The 16,349-nt window shown below is 38.0% G+C and overlaps 1 protein-coding gene across 1 annotated transcript in view; it reads right to left on the bottom strand.

Moving 5' to 3' along the window:
- The window catches only part of Prelid2 (PRELI domain containing 2), a 77,864-nt gene that overhangs the window by 36,229 nt on the left and 25,286 nt on the right, over positions 1–16,349 (bottom strand). Inside the window, exon 5 of the mRNA XM_077109386.1 lies at positions 3,091–3,196. Within this exon, the coding sequence (XP_076965501.1) occupies positions 3,091–3,196 (106 nt within the window). The remainder of the gene's footprint in view (positions 1–3,090; positions 3,197–16,349) is intronic.

The following is a 16,349-nucleotide window of genomic DNA, read 5'->3' as shown; positions in this document are numbered from 1 at the left end:
GTATATATCCAAAAGAACTAAAAGGAAGATCTCAGATATTTGTACACCCATGCCCACAGCAGTCCTTTTCACAATATCCAGCTGGCAAAAGCAATCCACATGTCCATCAATGGATGAATGGATAAACTCAATATGGTGTATGTGTGTGCGTGTGTATAAATAGACACACATATATACATATATATAGTCAGGTAGATATAAATATAGATATATGACTATTGCATAGTCCAAAAAGAGAAAGAAATCTCACATCCTACAATATAAATAAACCGGAGGATAGTAAGTGAAGTAAGTCAAATACTATATGATTCCACTTATATGAGGTATCTAAAGCAGTCAAAATCATAGAAACAGAAAGCAAAATAATAGTTAATTGGGCTGGGTTGGAAGGGAACTGTTAATGGGTTTACAGCTTCAGGTTTCCAAGATTTAAATATTATGGAGATCTGTTCACAACAATGTGAATATACACACTAAAAAATGGATAAGATGGTAAAACTTGTTATGTGTTCTTTACTACAATTAATAAACTAAATTTACTAAGATTCAATTTAAAAAAAAAAAAAAAAGAAGAAGAAAGAAACAAAACCCCCTCTCTACCAACAAGGAACAAAGACACTCCTGTGATAACACGCCAGAAAACTTTGGGAATATCTGCCCTTCCCACCAGCCCTTTCTCTGAGAAACAATCCCCAACCCTGATCCACAAGGTCAGAGTAGAGGATGACAGGTATTTACAAAACCTGTCCCTCATCCTTTTGGTGGCTCTGGACCTATAACAAGGCCAGCAAGGATCTCTTCTACAAAATTTAGAAAGAAAAGACATCAGCAGACGGGTGCTTGGCAGCTCTCAAACCCCAGTGCAGATCTTTCTGAAGCCTACCAGCCTCACCACCCACCACCTTTGTACCCTCACAATGAGCTAGCCTAAAGTGACTTCTGTTACTTCAACAAAAGAATCCTAAGAAACGAAAGGGAATGAGACCACAACTCAAATTCAGCTGGTGCACAGTAGCATTTGTGACATTCGTGCTGTTCAGAAGTAAGGACTCTGTTTCATTCATCTGAGAAATGCACAGTAGTAGAAAGAGGCAAGGTTTGTTGACAAAAGACAGAAATTTGAATCCAGATCCTATGCTATACTAGCTCTGTGGCACTGAGTGAATCCATTTAGCCTATACTGAGCATGGTATCAATCACAAAACAGGCACTCAACATATATTTTACTAGAACGAAGATGGGCAAGCACCTTCTGGTCTAGGTTCCTTCTTGGAAAAAAAAAAAAAACAGTTACCCATATATTGGATATGTTTATCTCTTTAAGTCATTTGTCATTAGTAAAATAAGAATCAAAATGTTCACTTTTTGCACATCACAGGATCAAAATGAACACAATCTCTGTATGATTAAAAGTCATTAATAGGTTCAGATTGATTGGCAGATCAAATACAGACTCACTTGGATTAATTGAACAATGTTCACTTATTTAAAGCAAGGGTTGGCAAACCACAGCCCCAAGGCCAAATCCAGCCCAACACTTGTTTCTACATGGCTCACAGGACAAGAATGGTTTTTACAAATGAACAACTGCAGCCAATTTGATGACAGGGAACGCTATCATCAAACGCTAATTGTGAATACTAATTCAGCTAAATGTTATCCCTCCCCCCAAAAAAGAATTAAATTCTTCTAATAAACCTGCATTACAAAAAAAATGTATTTAATTATTATTATGTTGTTGTTATAACACAAGATTTAAAGGATGCATAAAAAGCCCATTTAGTCAAGGACATGATAATAAAATTATTTTTCTCATCACCCCCATCATACTTAGAATGCAATTTTTTAGAACATGGAGAGTTTTACAAATGCACACATTGTGACACAGCAGAAAACCTAGCAATAATGTCTTAGTGATTAAAGGTGAAATCAGACCTTCTAGAAATTAAGTACTCCTTTCAAGCCCATGATTAAGCCATCTAGACAAGTCAGGATATGTGTCAGAAACCACCTCAACAGAGCCAAGAACACACCAACCACAACATGATGTCTATGGGGTATGGAACAGTATCAACTACTGATTCATCACACTTATCAACCCCCCCACCCAATAATGCCTTCTGGTCTAGGTTCCTTCTTGGAAAAAAAAAAAAATGAAAAGCAAGAGTCCATTAACCAGGAATTACAATATTTCCTTAGACCATTCATTAACTTTATCCCATACAACAAGAAAATGAGGTAACATGCATTATATTCTGAGCAAATTCTGGAAATAATGGGAATAATTACCATCACAATGAATACCAACAAGAATAAAACACTTCTGAGTACTTGCTCTATAATCAACACTGCAATAGGCATATGAGAACACATGAAAAACGGACTTTCTTCTAAAGAAATTTTTAAAACAGTGCTACAAGGGCAAGAAAATGGGATACATAAAAGTCAGATGTACTGCCATGTCAGACAGATTAAAAACAGAATGAGTCCACTTTAAACAGGGCAGACGGGAACTTAGAACCACAAAGGGGTTTCTAAATCACCTTCATGGAAGCCTAAGCTCCCTCAAATCAGAGCCTGAACTCTGTAAGAATGGACACTTGGGAGTTTCAGGTCTATTTTCCTCATCCATAATATAAGGACAGTAACAGCCGCTTTAAAGATTTATATGGATTAAGTGAGATAATAAATAAAAATTCATCTAGTAATCAGTAGTACATAGTAAGCACTTAATAAATATTAATTATTATTATGCGGTTATAATATATTTGTTACATTTCATGTACTGCAAATGTTTATTCATTATGATATTGTTCTTAATTAGACTAAAGTATTCTTTATATTAGCACAAGAAGACTTCAGCATATTTTTAATTTAATAGTTGTACTTTAGTTTTACTTTGATTTAGATTTATTTTAATTAATTGAGATTATTGAGAGAAATTATTTCAGGATACATTTGTTTATTAACTGTATTTTTTCTAATTATGTCTGTTCATGACAATTTTTCTTGTTAAATCATTTTCAAGGCCCTATTGGAATCCCTATAGTTTTTTAAAATAATGTTGGTTCAAAGTGGAAACAAGCTTACCTTCTGTGCCCCCTGTCTTAAGAATGTGCCAGCAAAAGTTTCCAAAATACAGTTGAGAAATCCAGCCCCTGTGATTGAAATCCTGCCTCTCTGAATGAATTCTGTCCTGCAAAAAATACAACTTTGATGTCATTCTACATTTGGATATGTAAATTATAGATATTTTCAGCAGTGTAATTACACTTATAATCAACACAAAATAATATCCATAATAATTGAATAATTGCCTGTTGCAACAAATGATTTTGCTTAAAGTTGACTAATATAAACAACACCATTCTAATCTTAAAAATATTAACTTAATGATGCAAAATATCCATTTAATGCCTTTTGAAAATTGAGTCTAAGATAATCATCAGCTGTATGACCTTAGATAAATTATATAGACTCTCTGCCACTCAGTTTTCTTACATGTAAAATGGGAGAAATCATACTATCTTCCTTTTAAACTATTATAACAAGTGAGTTATTACATATAATAGGAATATGAAAAATGACTGACACATAATCAGCATTTACTAAATGTTAACCACTATTACTAAAGAGAGACAGACACTAGATTACAAAGTCAGAAGTCTGGAATGACTTCTTTAATCCTTGACTGGAAAGGTGGGGGAGAAAACAGATGTGCTTCCATCTATACAAATGCTAATTATCAAAGCTCTACAATATTAATTATCTCCATCTCACAAAACAGATTTGGATTCCCTTTAAGAGTGATATAAGTAAGATGGCTGAATAGGAAGCCCCAAGCCCTCATACCACCATGAAGACTTTGATTTAACAACAACATATAAACCAAATTCACTGTGTAAGAACTCCAGAAACCAATTAAGAGTTGGCAGCACCCCAAGTGAGTGAAAAGCCAAGAAAAGCCACATCAAAGCAGATAAGAATTTTTTTATGAATTTACTCATGACTGTACCCTCACACCTAGCACAGAATAGCACAATCAGGAGTAAACTCCCAATCCCTCATTTCTCCCTCAGGAGGGAAAAAAGAGGAGTTACTTTCTGTCTTTACAGGGTACTTCCTAAAGGCATGACTAAGTTACTGAATGGAACAACAGTCTACTTTGGATGCCTGGTGGCCACAGCGAACAAAAGCAAACATGGCAACTCGTTTCAGCACTAGAGACTCTGAAGTACCACAGATAGATACCAAAAGGAACAAGGGATTATGGGCTCTTGATAATATCAGAGGTCTCTTTTTAAGTAAGGAAATACACACAAAAGCCAGGAAGACACATCCTCAGAGAATGTTTGGAAGATTCTTAAAATCTCTAACTTGGCTGATTGTACAGACTTCTACTGTACAAAGTGAATCCATAAAGACTGAAAGAGATGAGATGCCCAAATATCAACAAAATTAGAAAAGCACACAATGAAACAAGGAAACATGGTCCTGTATAAGAACCAAATAAATCTCTAGCAGCTGACCCTGAAGAAATACAGATCCAGAAATTACATGAAAAAGAATTTGAAATTATTATCTTAAAATGCTCAGTGTGCTAAAAGAGAACACAGAGAAACAACTAAATGAAATCAGAAAACTGATACATTAACAAAATTAGAATAGCAACAAAGAGAAACCCAGAAATTCAGGAGTTGAAGAATATAACAACTAAATTGAAAAATTCATTTGAGGGGTTCAATAGCAACTAGATCAAGAATAAAAAAGAATCAGCAAACTTGAAGATAGGTCATTCGAAATTATTAAGTCACAGAAGCAAAAAGAAACAGAATTAAGAAAAATGAGGACAGCCTAATAGACATATGAAATATCATCAAGTGGATCAATTTACATTATGGGAGTCTCAGAAACAGACATGAATGAGAAAAAGGCAAAGAAGCTATATAAAGAAATAATGGCCAAGACTTCCCAGATTAGAAAAAGGAAATGGGCATACAAATTCAAAAAGGTTAATAAGTTCCAATTAGCTTATATCCAAAGAGATGCACACCAAGACATAGTATAATCAAACTGTCAAAGGTCACAAAGAAAAAAATATCAAAAACAGCAAGAAAAAAATCAGCTCATACAGGGAGCTTCCATAGGGTTTTTAAAAAATATTTTTAGTTGTAGTTGGACACAATACCTTTATTTATATATTTGTATGTGGTGCTGAGGATCAAAACCAATGCCCCTACATGTGCTAGGTGAGCATTCTACCACTGAGACACAACCACAGCCCCCTTTCATAGGGTTTTCAATGAATTTTTCTCTTCTTTAAAAGCCAGAAGAGAAAAGGATAATATAGTCAGAATGCTGAAAGAAAAAACCACAAACCGAGAATTCAGCAAAACTACCCTTCAAAAATGAAAGAGAAATTAAGACTTTCCCAGATACACAAAAGCTGTATGTATTCATCACCACTAGAGATTTGGATTACATTACTTTCTCCTCATTCATTCATTTGTTCAACACACTGACTGTGTGGCTTCTCTATGCTAAGCATTATACTGAGTTCTAGAGGCCATAGTGAAGGAAATGACAGCTGTTCTCCAGGATCTCACTGTTTAGCAGAAAATATGAAGAGATTTTGTGAGTAAGGGTCAGCAAACAAGCAAAGCATTCCATCAGAGGAAAACCACAAGGACCCAGGTAAGGAGTTGTGAAATTTGAAGAACCACAGATGTTTGAGGACTTCATAAATCCTTCCCATAATCTCCCCATAAAGGACTAGAGCAAAAGGTAAATATGGAAAATGTTAACAGATGAAGCTGAAAGGATGACTGGGAATCATACTGAAATGGTGTTTGGCTGAGGAGTTATCCTGAAGGTAACAGGGACTTTCTTCTTTGTTCACCAAGTAATAGACACAGATGAACAGTTACATGTGCTCCAATGACTAAAAAGCTAGTTCTCACTCCTTAATACTTTAAATCTCCTATTCCCCATCTGCAACACAATGCTTATACTCAAGTTCAATGAACATTTGTAAAATTCATTAATTTAAAAAATATCTTTTTAATCAAAAATACTCAACAAAGAAAGTATTCTCCCTACCTTCTTACATCCCTATAAAAAATGAGAGCCAGGTCTCCAGTATGTGTGTCTACATATTTCTACTCATTTAGGGATGCAAGTTTACAGAAGCACAGGTTCTGATACACCAAAAAAAGAAAAAATACACATGAGAAGATAATGAATCCAACAAGTTGTAAATTTAGCAAAAGAGCTATTATAACCCCTTAAACCAGACCTTCCAATATTAATAGTCTATATACTGAAATCGTGCAAATGTAAAAAAGTTCAGAATTTCTCTCTCACTTCATCCTTGCCTCCCCATTCACTCTCACATGCACACAGCACGCACACACACATACACACACACACACACACACACACACACACACAGAGTTATCCCATCCAATCTGACATAAATGCCTTCACTCTAAGCAGCTTCTTAGATTTAAACCTATTTAAAATGATTTGCTCATGTAAAACTATATCCTCGTGACACTAATCTTCCCCCTCCTTATTCTGGATTAGTCAGAGTAGAATTTTACAGTGATTCTAATATTTAAAAATGAAAAGTTGAGCAGACTCACACTCTCGGGAAAGATGAACTCTTCAGTCCTCAAGGCAAGTGTAGGTGAGGGATTAGTAAAAAGTCTCTCTTACATCATATTCTAACCAATATTTCTTTCTGCCACTTTTGGGAGAAGTAAGTCCTTAGAAAAGCACTCTCAGGGTTTGTCCACATATCAGAGAATAGCAGGGCAGTAAAGCGGGGTCATACCCTTGCCATCAATGAGAAGAGAATTTATCCTATTACATTTTAAGACTGTCAAAGTAGAAAATGTTGCTTTCTCCCTCAATAACTCATTGACAAAGCACATTGGATGTTTTCTTCTTACTACATAGAGCTAACCCAAATCTCTCTCAGCAGCATTAGCCTCCTTGAAAGTTTCTATGCAAAACACAGCAGTTCACATGACATACAGTTTAATTTTATCTCTGTAAAAGAAAGAGAGAGAGAAATGAATGATGGAGGGATGCAGGGATAGATAGATGAATGAACAGAGCTGGAGTGCCAGTGAACAGAACCTGTAGGCATTAGAAAGATAGGTGCAATTTATTTATAGGTGTTCAGTTCCTTTCGTTTGTTTACAAGTTTTCTATAATAAATATGTATTACTCTGGCAATTAAAAAATAAATAGTTAAGGTCTTGTGCATCATTTTTATAAATAAAACATTGCTTTTTAAAAGGGTCTGTGCTACCAAGCACCATTTTCAGCAAAACTACACACTAAGTTTGAGCTTGCCTTTCATTTAAAAATCTCCTTACATCACCTCTTGGCTTTCATGTCCCCACACTATGTAATCTCAGCTCTTTGTGCCTTTTGTCCTAAGACTTGTTCTTCCCACCCACACTTGAAGTATATCGTACTTCACTCAAGAGACATGAGGATAAGTCGGGTTTCCCTGCGCCTCTCTTTCATCTCTGTTAATCCTGAAGGGAGAATGGCACTGCATTTATGCTGTTGCACACACAGGGAGACTCCTCTTCATAGTTACTGTCTTAGTCAGCTTTTTGCACTGCTGTGACGAGAGGACCCAACCAGAACCATTGCAGAGGGGAAAAAGTTTGAGGGTTCACGGTTTCAGAGGGCTTGGTCCCCAGAAGGCCAGCTCTATTCCTCGGGGTTCGAGGTGAGGCTGAACATCATGGCAGGAGAGTATAGCAAAGGGAAGTAGCTCATATGGTGATCAGAAAGCGGAAAGACTTCACTCTCCATATACAAATATAAACCCCATAGCCATGCCCTCCAGGAGCCTCATCCTCCAGCCACACCCCACCAGCCTCCAGCTACCACCCAGTTAATCCCATCAGGGATTGATTCTCTGATTGGGTTAAGCCTATAACCCAATCATTTCTCCTCCAAACCTTCTTGTATTGTCTTACACATGAGCGTTTGGGGGACAAGTCATATCTGAACCAAATAGCAACTGTGTATATTATGTACTAGATAAAGTGTTATCTTCAGAGATTGCTATGCTATGAAAATTATTTTCTCTCTTTATACATTAAAAAAAAAAACCTTTGGGAAAGAGAAGTTAAATAACTCATCCAGAATCATATAGCTTCATGATGTGCAAATTCATTATTGATCACCTCAAAACCTGACTGCTCCTCTGATCCCTGCTAATGATACTTCCATCCTCCTGGTCTATGAGATTAGAAACCTCAATATGTCTTATGGTTCTCTCTCTATAATCAATCCAGATATCCAGTTAGTCACCAGATTGTGTTTATGTTACTCCTAATGACCCTCACTAATCCATGCCCTCTTCCCCTTACTGCAGCTCCTTCCTGGTCTAGCACAGCACATTCTTCTCTAGAAAGAACCACAGCAACTGCCTCCCACTGAGATCCTTTTCTCCAGCATGGAGACCCTATGCTCCACACTGCCCAAAGTCAGCGTTCTAAGCACACAGTGGTCACATCACTGCCTGTTTGCTAAGTAGACACAGCAAACAGCCTGCACACTCAGACTTAGTTCATGGAACTCATCCAGATTGTTGCATGTAGCTGTTGTTTGTTCATTTTCATTGTTGCATAGTATTCAATTGTCTGAAAACACTCCAAATTATTTAGTCACTCTAATGAAAATGTCATTTAGATGTAACCATTTAGGGCTGTTATCAACAGTGCTGTTATGAAAATACAGTGTATCTAGGTATAAATACCCAAGTGACTGTAGAGTATCCAGCAAATATCTAGGCCATAGGATGTGCACAATTTCAACTTTTCAACAGCCAAATGGTTTTCAAAATTGCTGTATCTGATTTTTTCTTCAATACATCCTCAATCTAATTGCAATGACTAGCATAGGGTAGAAAATCAATGCCTGTAGGAAGGAAAGGCTGGAGATGAGGAGGCAGGGTAGGGAAGAGGAAGAGAAGAAGCAAAAGAAGAGAAGACATTCATGGTACATCTCAATGCTTCTGTTGGGGAAGTAAACCAAATGTCTCAGGAGTTCCACCTCCCAGATCAGCAGGGGGCAGCCTGCTCCAGGCTGAGGGATAAGCCACCCACCAGCATGTGAGGCTCCCTCACTCCCACAAGCAGGGCCTGTATGAGAGTCGCACCTAGTGCTTTGCCCACTCAACACACATAAACACACTGGAATTGTGACAGAGAAAGCACCACTCCAATCTGGAAACAGCTTTGTGAAAATGGATGGCAATTTATACAATCAGTGTCCATTGAGGTCATTTAAATATTTTTTTTTCCTTCTGAATTTGATAAAATAAAAAAGTTCAGGGAAAATATGGATCAGGAATCAATCCCTAGAGCATGCAGCTACCAGCTCTGAATGCTCAAAACGGCAGTTTCTGAAAAAGCAACAACTCTTAATGAGATCCTGTCTCTGAATTATTGACCGGGTAGGTATGGCAAATCTCGCCTAATTGTTTTCATGATGGGAATTTAATTAAAGTGTCTTTGAGGGGAGGGAAAATGTTCCACAGATATTCTTGCTGTGATGACATCTCAGCTCTAATCATGGTGTTCGGGGCCTTCTCTTGTAACCACAGTGACAGTGTGCCCCAAAGGAAACGCAGTGTCTTCAGGTCACTTCAGGCCTGCTCACTCCCCCTGCACAGTTCCCTGGGGCTGACACTGCTGTGGAGCCTGCCTGGCTCCTGTCTGCACCCCCCACACTGTCAGGCTAAACCCAGTTCTAAAGCTGCTTCCTCAGAGAACCAATGAAATTTACAGAGCGCTCAAGAAATGCTGTGCAATTTTTAGTCCTGACGTATAAGTTAATACTATATTTACAAATAAAATATAAACAAATATTCCCTATATAATACATGCTCTGTATGCACAGATTCATAGATAGATAGATATAGTAGAATGAACTACAGAACAATGATTAAGGGTATGGTTTCTGGAATTAGACCACTTGGATTCACATCTTATCTTTCCTACCCACACAGGTAAGTTCCTGAAGCTCTGTGAAGCTTGCTCTCCTTTTTAAAATGGGTTAATACCTATTTCATGATTTGTCCCAAGGTTGAAAAAGGTAATCTGTGTAAAGCACTCAAGGTATATGCGTAAGCACTCAACAAATGATAGTAAACAATACTAACACTACTAATCTTGGTAATAATCCTATTCTATCATCATCCCCCTTATTGTTCCAATTTATAGTAAGAGAAACACAGAGGCTGAGAAGTTAAATGCCTACAGTTCAAATCCAGTTCCAAAGAACTCCAATCCACTTATAATTCAGTAACTTTTCAGTGGCCCTCAATCACCAAGAACCATTTTCAACAAAGGTAATGACAGGCCCTGCAATTCTGGGAACCCTCCCATCACCCCAGCCTCCCCCCACCCCGCCCACACACACAATGCCACCATATCATGCTCAAACACTGAGAAACTGTGAGACCACACACCTGCCCCCGCTCTAACCTGATCTCCTGGAGTCTGTTCCCACTGAGCTGATTTTTTTTTTTTCCCAGTGCTAAGGACGGAACCCAGGGCCTTACACATGCTAGGCAAGTGATCTACCACTGAGCCACAAAACCAGCCTTGAGTTGATCTTTTGACCCATGGAGGATTCATAGGTATCCATCTAACTGTTACCATAACACTAAGGAATAAACCAAATGATGGAATCTCAGAAGCCCAGCAATTTAGGACAGGTATATATTTTATGTTGTCTTGTTCCATCTCTTAAAATGTCATATTTAAGAATTGATAATAATAACCGTTAACACTTTTTAATAGTCTATCATTGTAAAGCACTGTATTAAGTATTTTATAAATATGCATTTTAGTTAATTCTCACAATTTTGTGAGATAAATAATATTAAGCTCATTTTGCAAGTGAAAAAAACAGAGGTTCAAGGAAGCAAACTTGCTTAAGGTCACACAAGGCCACTATTTGAATCCCCAGTTAACCAGAACCCATGTCCTTTCCCATAATTCTAGTACCTATAAAAATGTCTATTCAAAGAAAATTTACTGGCATCCTTAGCTGATGGGCAAAGATTCAAAACATACGGTTTGTGAACTGGCCCAACTGGAAGCTTATCCCTAGATATCAGGCTGTGAAGGCATTCCACTCAGGGTGGTATTTGTGAGAAGGTGTCTGTGTGGTCACAGAGGGCTCAGCATTTAGAATGGCCATACACTTGGTTGAATACTCTGATGTCACTGTCTTGAAATGTAGGGGCTCTGCATTGTCATCTGCACTGTGCCCCACAATTATATATCATGCTCTTGATATTATTTCAAGTACAGATCTATACAACAATGACAAGGGCCATGCCCCTGGGGAGTTTTCTGGGATGCTTAGGAGCATGTGCTTCAGTTTGGCAACATTTAATGAAAATCTCAAACAAAATCCCTGAACCCTTAGGATCTACTTCTAATAATACCATATTTCACCACATTAACATGTATTCCTGAGTATTCCAAGATTCTAATCTTCACCAAGGATAGTTTACTAATATATAATTTTTAAGAAATATCAGTACAATAAAAATAACTTTACATAATGGTCTCACCCCACTCTTTTGCAAAAGAAAGAAATTGGCAAAAAAAAAAACCTGCCATGATTATGTGGTAAAATATGGTATGTATTTAAGGAACTGAACAGACACTTCTCAGAAGAAGATATATAATCAATCAACAAATATATGAAAAAAAATAGTCAATATCTCTAGCAATTAGAGAAATGCAATCAAAACTACTCTAAGATTTCATCTCACTCCAGTCACAATGGCAGCTATCAAGAACACAAGCAACAATAATTGTTGGCGAGGATGCAGCGAAAAAGGTACTCATATATTGCTGGTGGGATTGCAAATTGGTGCAACTAATCTGGAAAGCAGTATGGAGATTCCTTAGAAAACTTGGAATGGAACCACTATTTGACCCAGCTATCCCACTCCTTGGTCTATACCCAAAGGACTTAAAAACAGCACACTATAGTGACACAGCCACATCAATGTTTATAGCAGCTCAATTCACAATAGCTAAACTATAGAAGCAACTTAGATGCCCTTCAACAGAGATGAATGGATAAAGAATATATGAAATGGAATATTACTCAGCATTAAAAGAGAATAAAATTATGGCATTTGCAGGTAAATGGATGGAGTTGGAGAATATAATGCTAAACGAAGTATGCCAATCCACGCCCCCCAAAAAAGGCCAAATGTTCTCTCTGATAAGTGGATGTTGATCCATAAGGGGGGATCATGGGAGGAATGGAGGAACCTTGGATAGGGCAAAAGGGTGGGAGGGGAAGGGAGAGGGCTTGGATGTAGGTAAAATGGTAGAATGAGATGAACATTAATACCCTAGGTACATGTATAATTGCACAAATGGTGCGACTCTACATCATGTATAACCAGAGAAATGAAAATTTGTGCTCCATTGTATACAATGAAATGATATACATTCTGCTGTCATGTATAACTAATTAGAAAAGAAATTTTTAAATATTAATATAAAATATATATGGTATGTCCTAAGAAAATAATCTTAGATGATGGCTTACATCAATCTATAAAGCGATTCATCACATCATTTTATTTAGGAGCAAATGCCCAATAACTAGAATACTTAGTAATCTTATACAATGAATATATCTGATAAATAAATAAACTACAGGCATGGAGGAATATGCCTGTAATCCCAGGAATTTGGGAGACTAAGGCAGTAAGATTGCAAGTTGAGACCAGCCTCAGCAACTTAGTGAGGCCCTGTCTCAAAATTAAAAATAGAGCTGGGAAGTAGCTCAGTAGTTAAACGCTCCAGGGTTCAATCCCTGGTGCAAAAAAAAATTAAAATTAAATAAATAAATAAAAATTACAAAGTGCTGGGAGTGTAGCTCAGTGGTACAGTACCCCTGAGTTCAATCCTCAGTACCACAAAAATATAAATAAATAAAGTTAGTCCCAAAAGTAGTGTGAAGTTAATGTAAAAGCTGGAATACTGTGTACAGTACAACTCCACGTTTGTATGTTTGGATGATTTTTCTGCAGAATGAGTAAATAATCTGCAGCAACTATAGACCGCTCACACAAAGGAACACCACGCAGCAATAGAAAAAGAGCAAATTACTGACACACCCAAGGTGCTGCTCCCAGACACAACACTAAGTGAACAAAACAGGCTGAACAAAATGTGGGATTCTACTGGAGATGAAGAGCAACAACAAGCAGAGCTAACCTATAAGGATGGAGGTCGAAATATCTGTTTCCTCTGGGGTAACTGGCTAGGAAGGAAACAGAGCCAAAGAGGGTATGAGCATGTCCCAGTTTTTTCTTACAAGTATTTTGTAACTATTCTGCAATGAACATGCAATCAAAACCTGTGAAAAATACGAAAGGTTATTTAAAATATTTAATGGAGAATTTTTGGAGTAGCATCCATCCCAACTAGACCTAAGTGAGGCTGGAAGGTTTTCCTCTCTTCACACAAGAGGCTGCTGAATCCCTCCGGAGCTAAAGGGAAAATCACACTAGCTAGGAATCATCAACAAAACTCCTCTTGATGCCACACCCTCTGGAAGTCAGGCATGCATGAAATGGAGAAGCCTCCACCTGAGCACAGAAGACATGTCAAAATATACTCACAAGTGCAAACCTGGAATGTGAACTTGGCCTGTCAGTTTTCTTCTCCATCTCTTTACTTAACAACCAGTATCAGTTCTGATGGCAGTCATGCTCCCAGGTGGCATGCACAGACTGACCGAGAGGTGGGCCATCTCCAAGTTTCTCTCTATTGTCTCAAAATGTTGAAATTGACCAGGTAATACAGGTGGCACACGCCTGTCATCCCAGCAGCTCGGAAGGCTGCAGGGGGAAGGACTGCAAGTTCAAGGCTGGCCTCTGCAAATTAGTGAGGCCCTAAGCAATTTAGTGAGACTCTGTCTCAAAAAATGCAAAGAGCTAGGGATGTGGCTCAGTGGGTAAGCGCCCCTGGGTTCAATCCCTGGTACCAAAACAAAACAACAACAATAAAGAAAAAAAAAATTAGCTAGCATGTCTGCTCTGTAAGAGCAAAGAATGTCACACAATTTTGACATTACTCAGACCCCCTTAAGTCTCCCTCCCTCATCTCTTACTTCCATTGATCGTTCCTCTAACATACATTTAACAAGGCCCTCACCTGAATTTTGCTAAACTTTTCAGCATAGCATTCCTGCTGAGAAGTGTTTGCTGTTTTCTGGAGAGCCAGATTATCAACGGGTCATGCTTTATAAGATTAACAAGAACTTTGCAAAAAAATGGAGTTCTAGAAGGCATGCCAGTTAAGGTTTGCTTATCACTAGGACCTCAGGATACTGACTAGTTATCACAAGTTTCTAAATCTAGCTAGAGCTTCACCTGGAGCCAGCCCTGATTACAAAACTAGAAGCACCACTTTGCATCTACATTTGAATCTTCCCGAACCTTGGACTAACAGAACTCCAAACCAAAAAGACAAAGGAAAATGAAAAAAAATCAATAGTCATCCACTATAATATTTCAAAAGCTCTTCCTCATAAATGCTATAGAATGCTTTCTTGGCAAAACAACATTGTTTTCAGCTCAGTCACCACTTCCATTTTCAAATAAAAAAAATAAAAAAGGGCTTACTCCTCTTTCCAAAGGTAGTGCCTTTAAAAAGCCATCTCATTTTGAAAACAACATTTATTCACCATTAGTTCCAATAACAACTTACATTTATTTCGTGTTTTATGCTCTCCAAGCATAGAGCATTCCGTTTATTATCTTATTAAATCTTCACATCACCCTGGAAGGGAGCTGAAGCCAACTCTTCCCAGGCCCAAAGAGCACAGAGATGACCAAGGAGAAATCAGGAGATTGCAAAAGGGATACCAGCTATAGGTCTGCTTATCACTAGGACCACGGGATATTGACTAGTTAGCAGATGTTTCCAAATCTCACTACCCAGCAGGTTCACTGGGAGCAGCTCTTTGGTCCCTGCCCCTGTATTACTGCCTCAGGGCTACTTTTGCAGGGCATAGCCCACCAAATTATATCAGAGCTTCCCAATTTGCACTTACCCTTGGTCCATTCCCATCCCTTTTTCCTTCCCCTCCCTTCATTCCCATTTCAGCCCAGAAGGAGTGCCATCTGAATCCCCATGAGCTTTCCTCATTCATTTGAACCAAAGGCTGTGCTAGGTCCAGCAGAGAACTGTGACCTCAGGGCACAACCACCAGACGCTAAGTACAGGATAGAAAACCAAAGAAGACCCTGATTATGGGAACACAAACATCAAAAGGCAAATGGGCATCTTTTGGAGGACAAACTTGTGGAGCCAAAAATAAGGCTCCAGCCCAGATGTCAATGTGCACACAGGGCTTGCTGCTCTGCTAGTCACAGTTGTGGTGTGTTCAGCTAACTGTTCCGTCACCCACTGGTGTACTGAAAATCAAGGTCAATGTGAGCACAGGGAGGCATGTTTGGGGACAAATAACAGTGGCATTTATTCAGGCTGTTAGATAACTACACCCTCAAACTCTTTAGCGCCAGGATCGTGGCTTACAAATATACCCAAGTAAAGTCAGCAGAGCCAGAGAATTTTAATACTTCAGCAAAAGCAAGTTGGAGGTCAATCAGAAAGGTCAACGCCTAGAGAAATAAAGAAGAAAAAGACTCAAGACAGGAAAAAATATAGATACACAAAAAAAAAATGCCCCCAATTTGCCCTTGAAACATGTAAATTATACAATCTGCAATTTATAAGAAAATGACTTGAGACTTGTGATGTTTTAATCCAGCAATTCACAATTTAAAAATTCAAAAGAGTTACAAACCTATTTATTAGAATGAAAAATATTCATTTGAGTAACTTCCCTAATAATGAAAATTTATTGAACTAAAAACAGCTGTTCATCCGATTAGCTTAATCTGTTTGTAAAATGTGATTTGGGGTTTTATGTTTGTTTTACTATATTCCAGGAGGAATTTCATTGGTAAGTTTGTAAATGTGGAACCAACATATCAGAGGGATCTACTCAATGTTATTAATACACACTCTTCTTTCAATCTCAGAATTGAGGTTTGTGACCACCAAAGGAAAAGCAGATATCCTCAGACATAGACAGGTGAAGACGTGGCCATAGGGAAGCTACACTGAGTATGGAAGGATGATCTTATTACACAAAAGCAAAAAGACACACAAAAACAACAGCTTTGCAACATCATGAACAGAGAGGAAGACTCCACTCATGGTGATGCTAGAAGAGACAAGAAAAGCCCCTATGTGGTTAAA

This window comes from Callospermophilus lateralis, chromosome 5 (genome assembly GCF_048772815.1).
Source record: "Callospermophilus lateralis isolate mCalLat2 chromosome 5, mCalLat2.hap1, whole genome shotgun sequence".
NCBI classification, from domain to species: Eukaryota; Metazoa; Chordata; class Mammalia; order Rodentia; family Sciuridae; genus Callospermophilus; species Callospermophilus lateralis.
The sequence above is the reverse complement of the archived record's forward strand: the minus strand, read 5'-3'. Positions and strand labels throughout refer to the sequence as shown.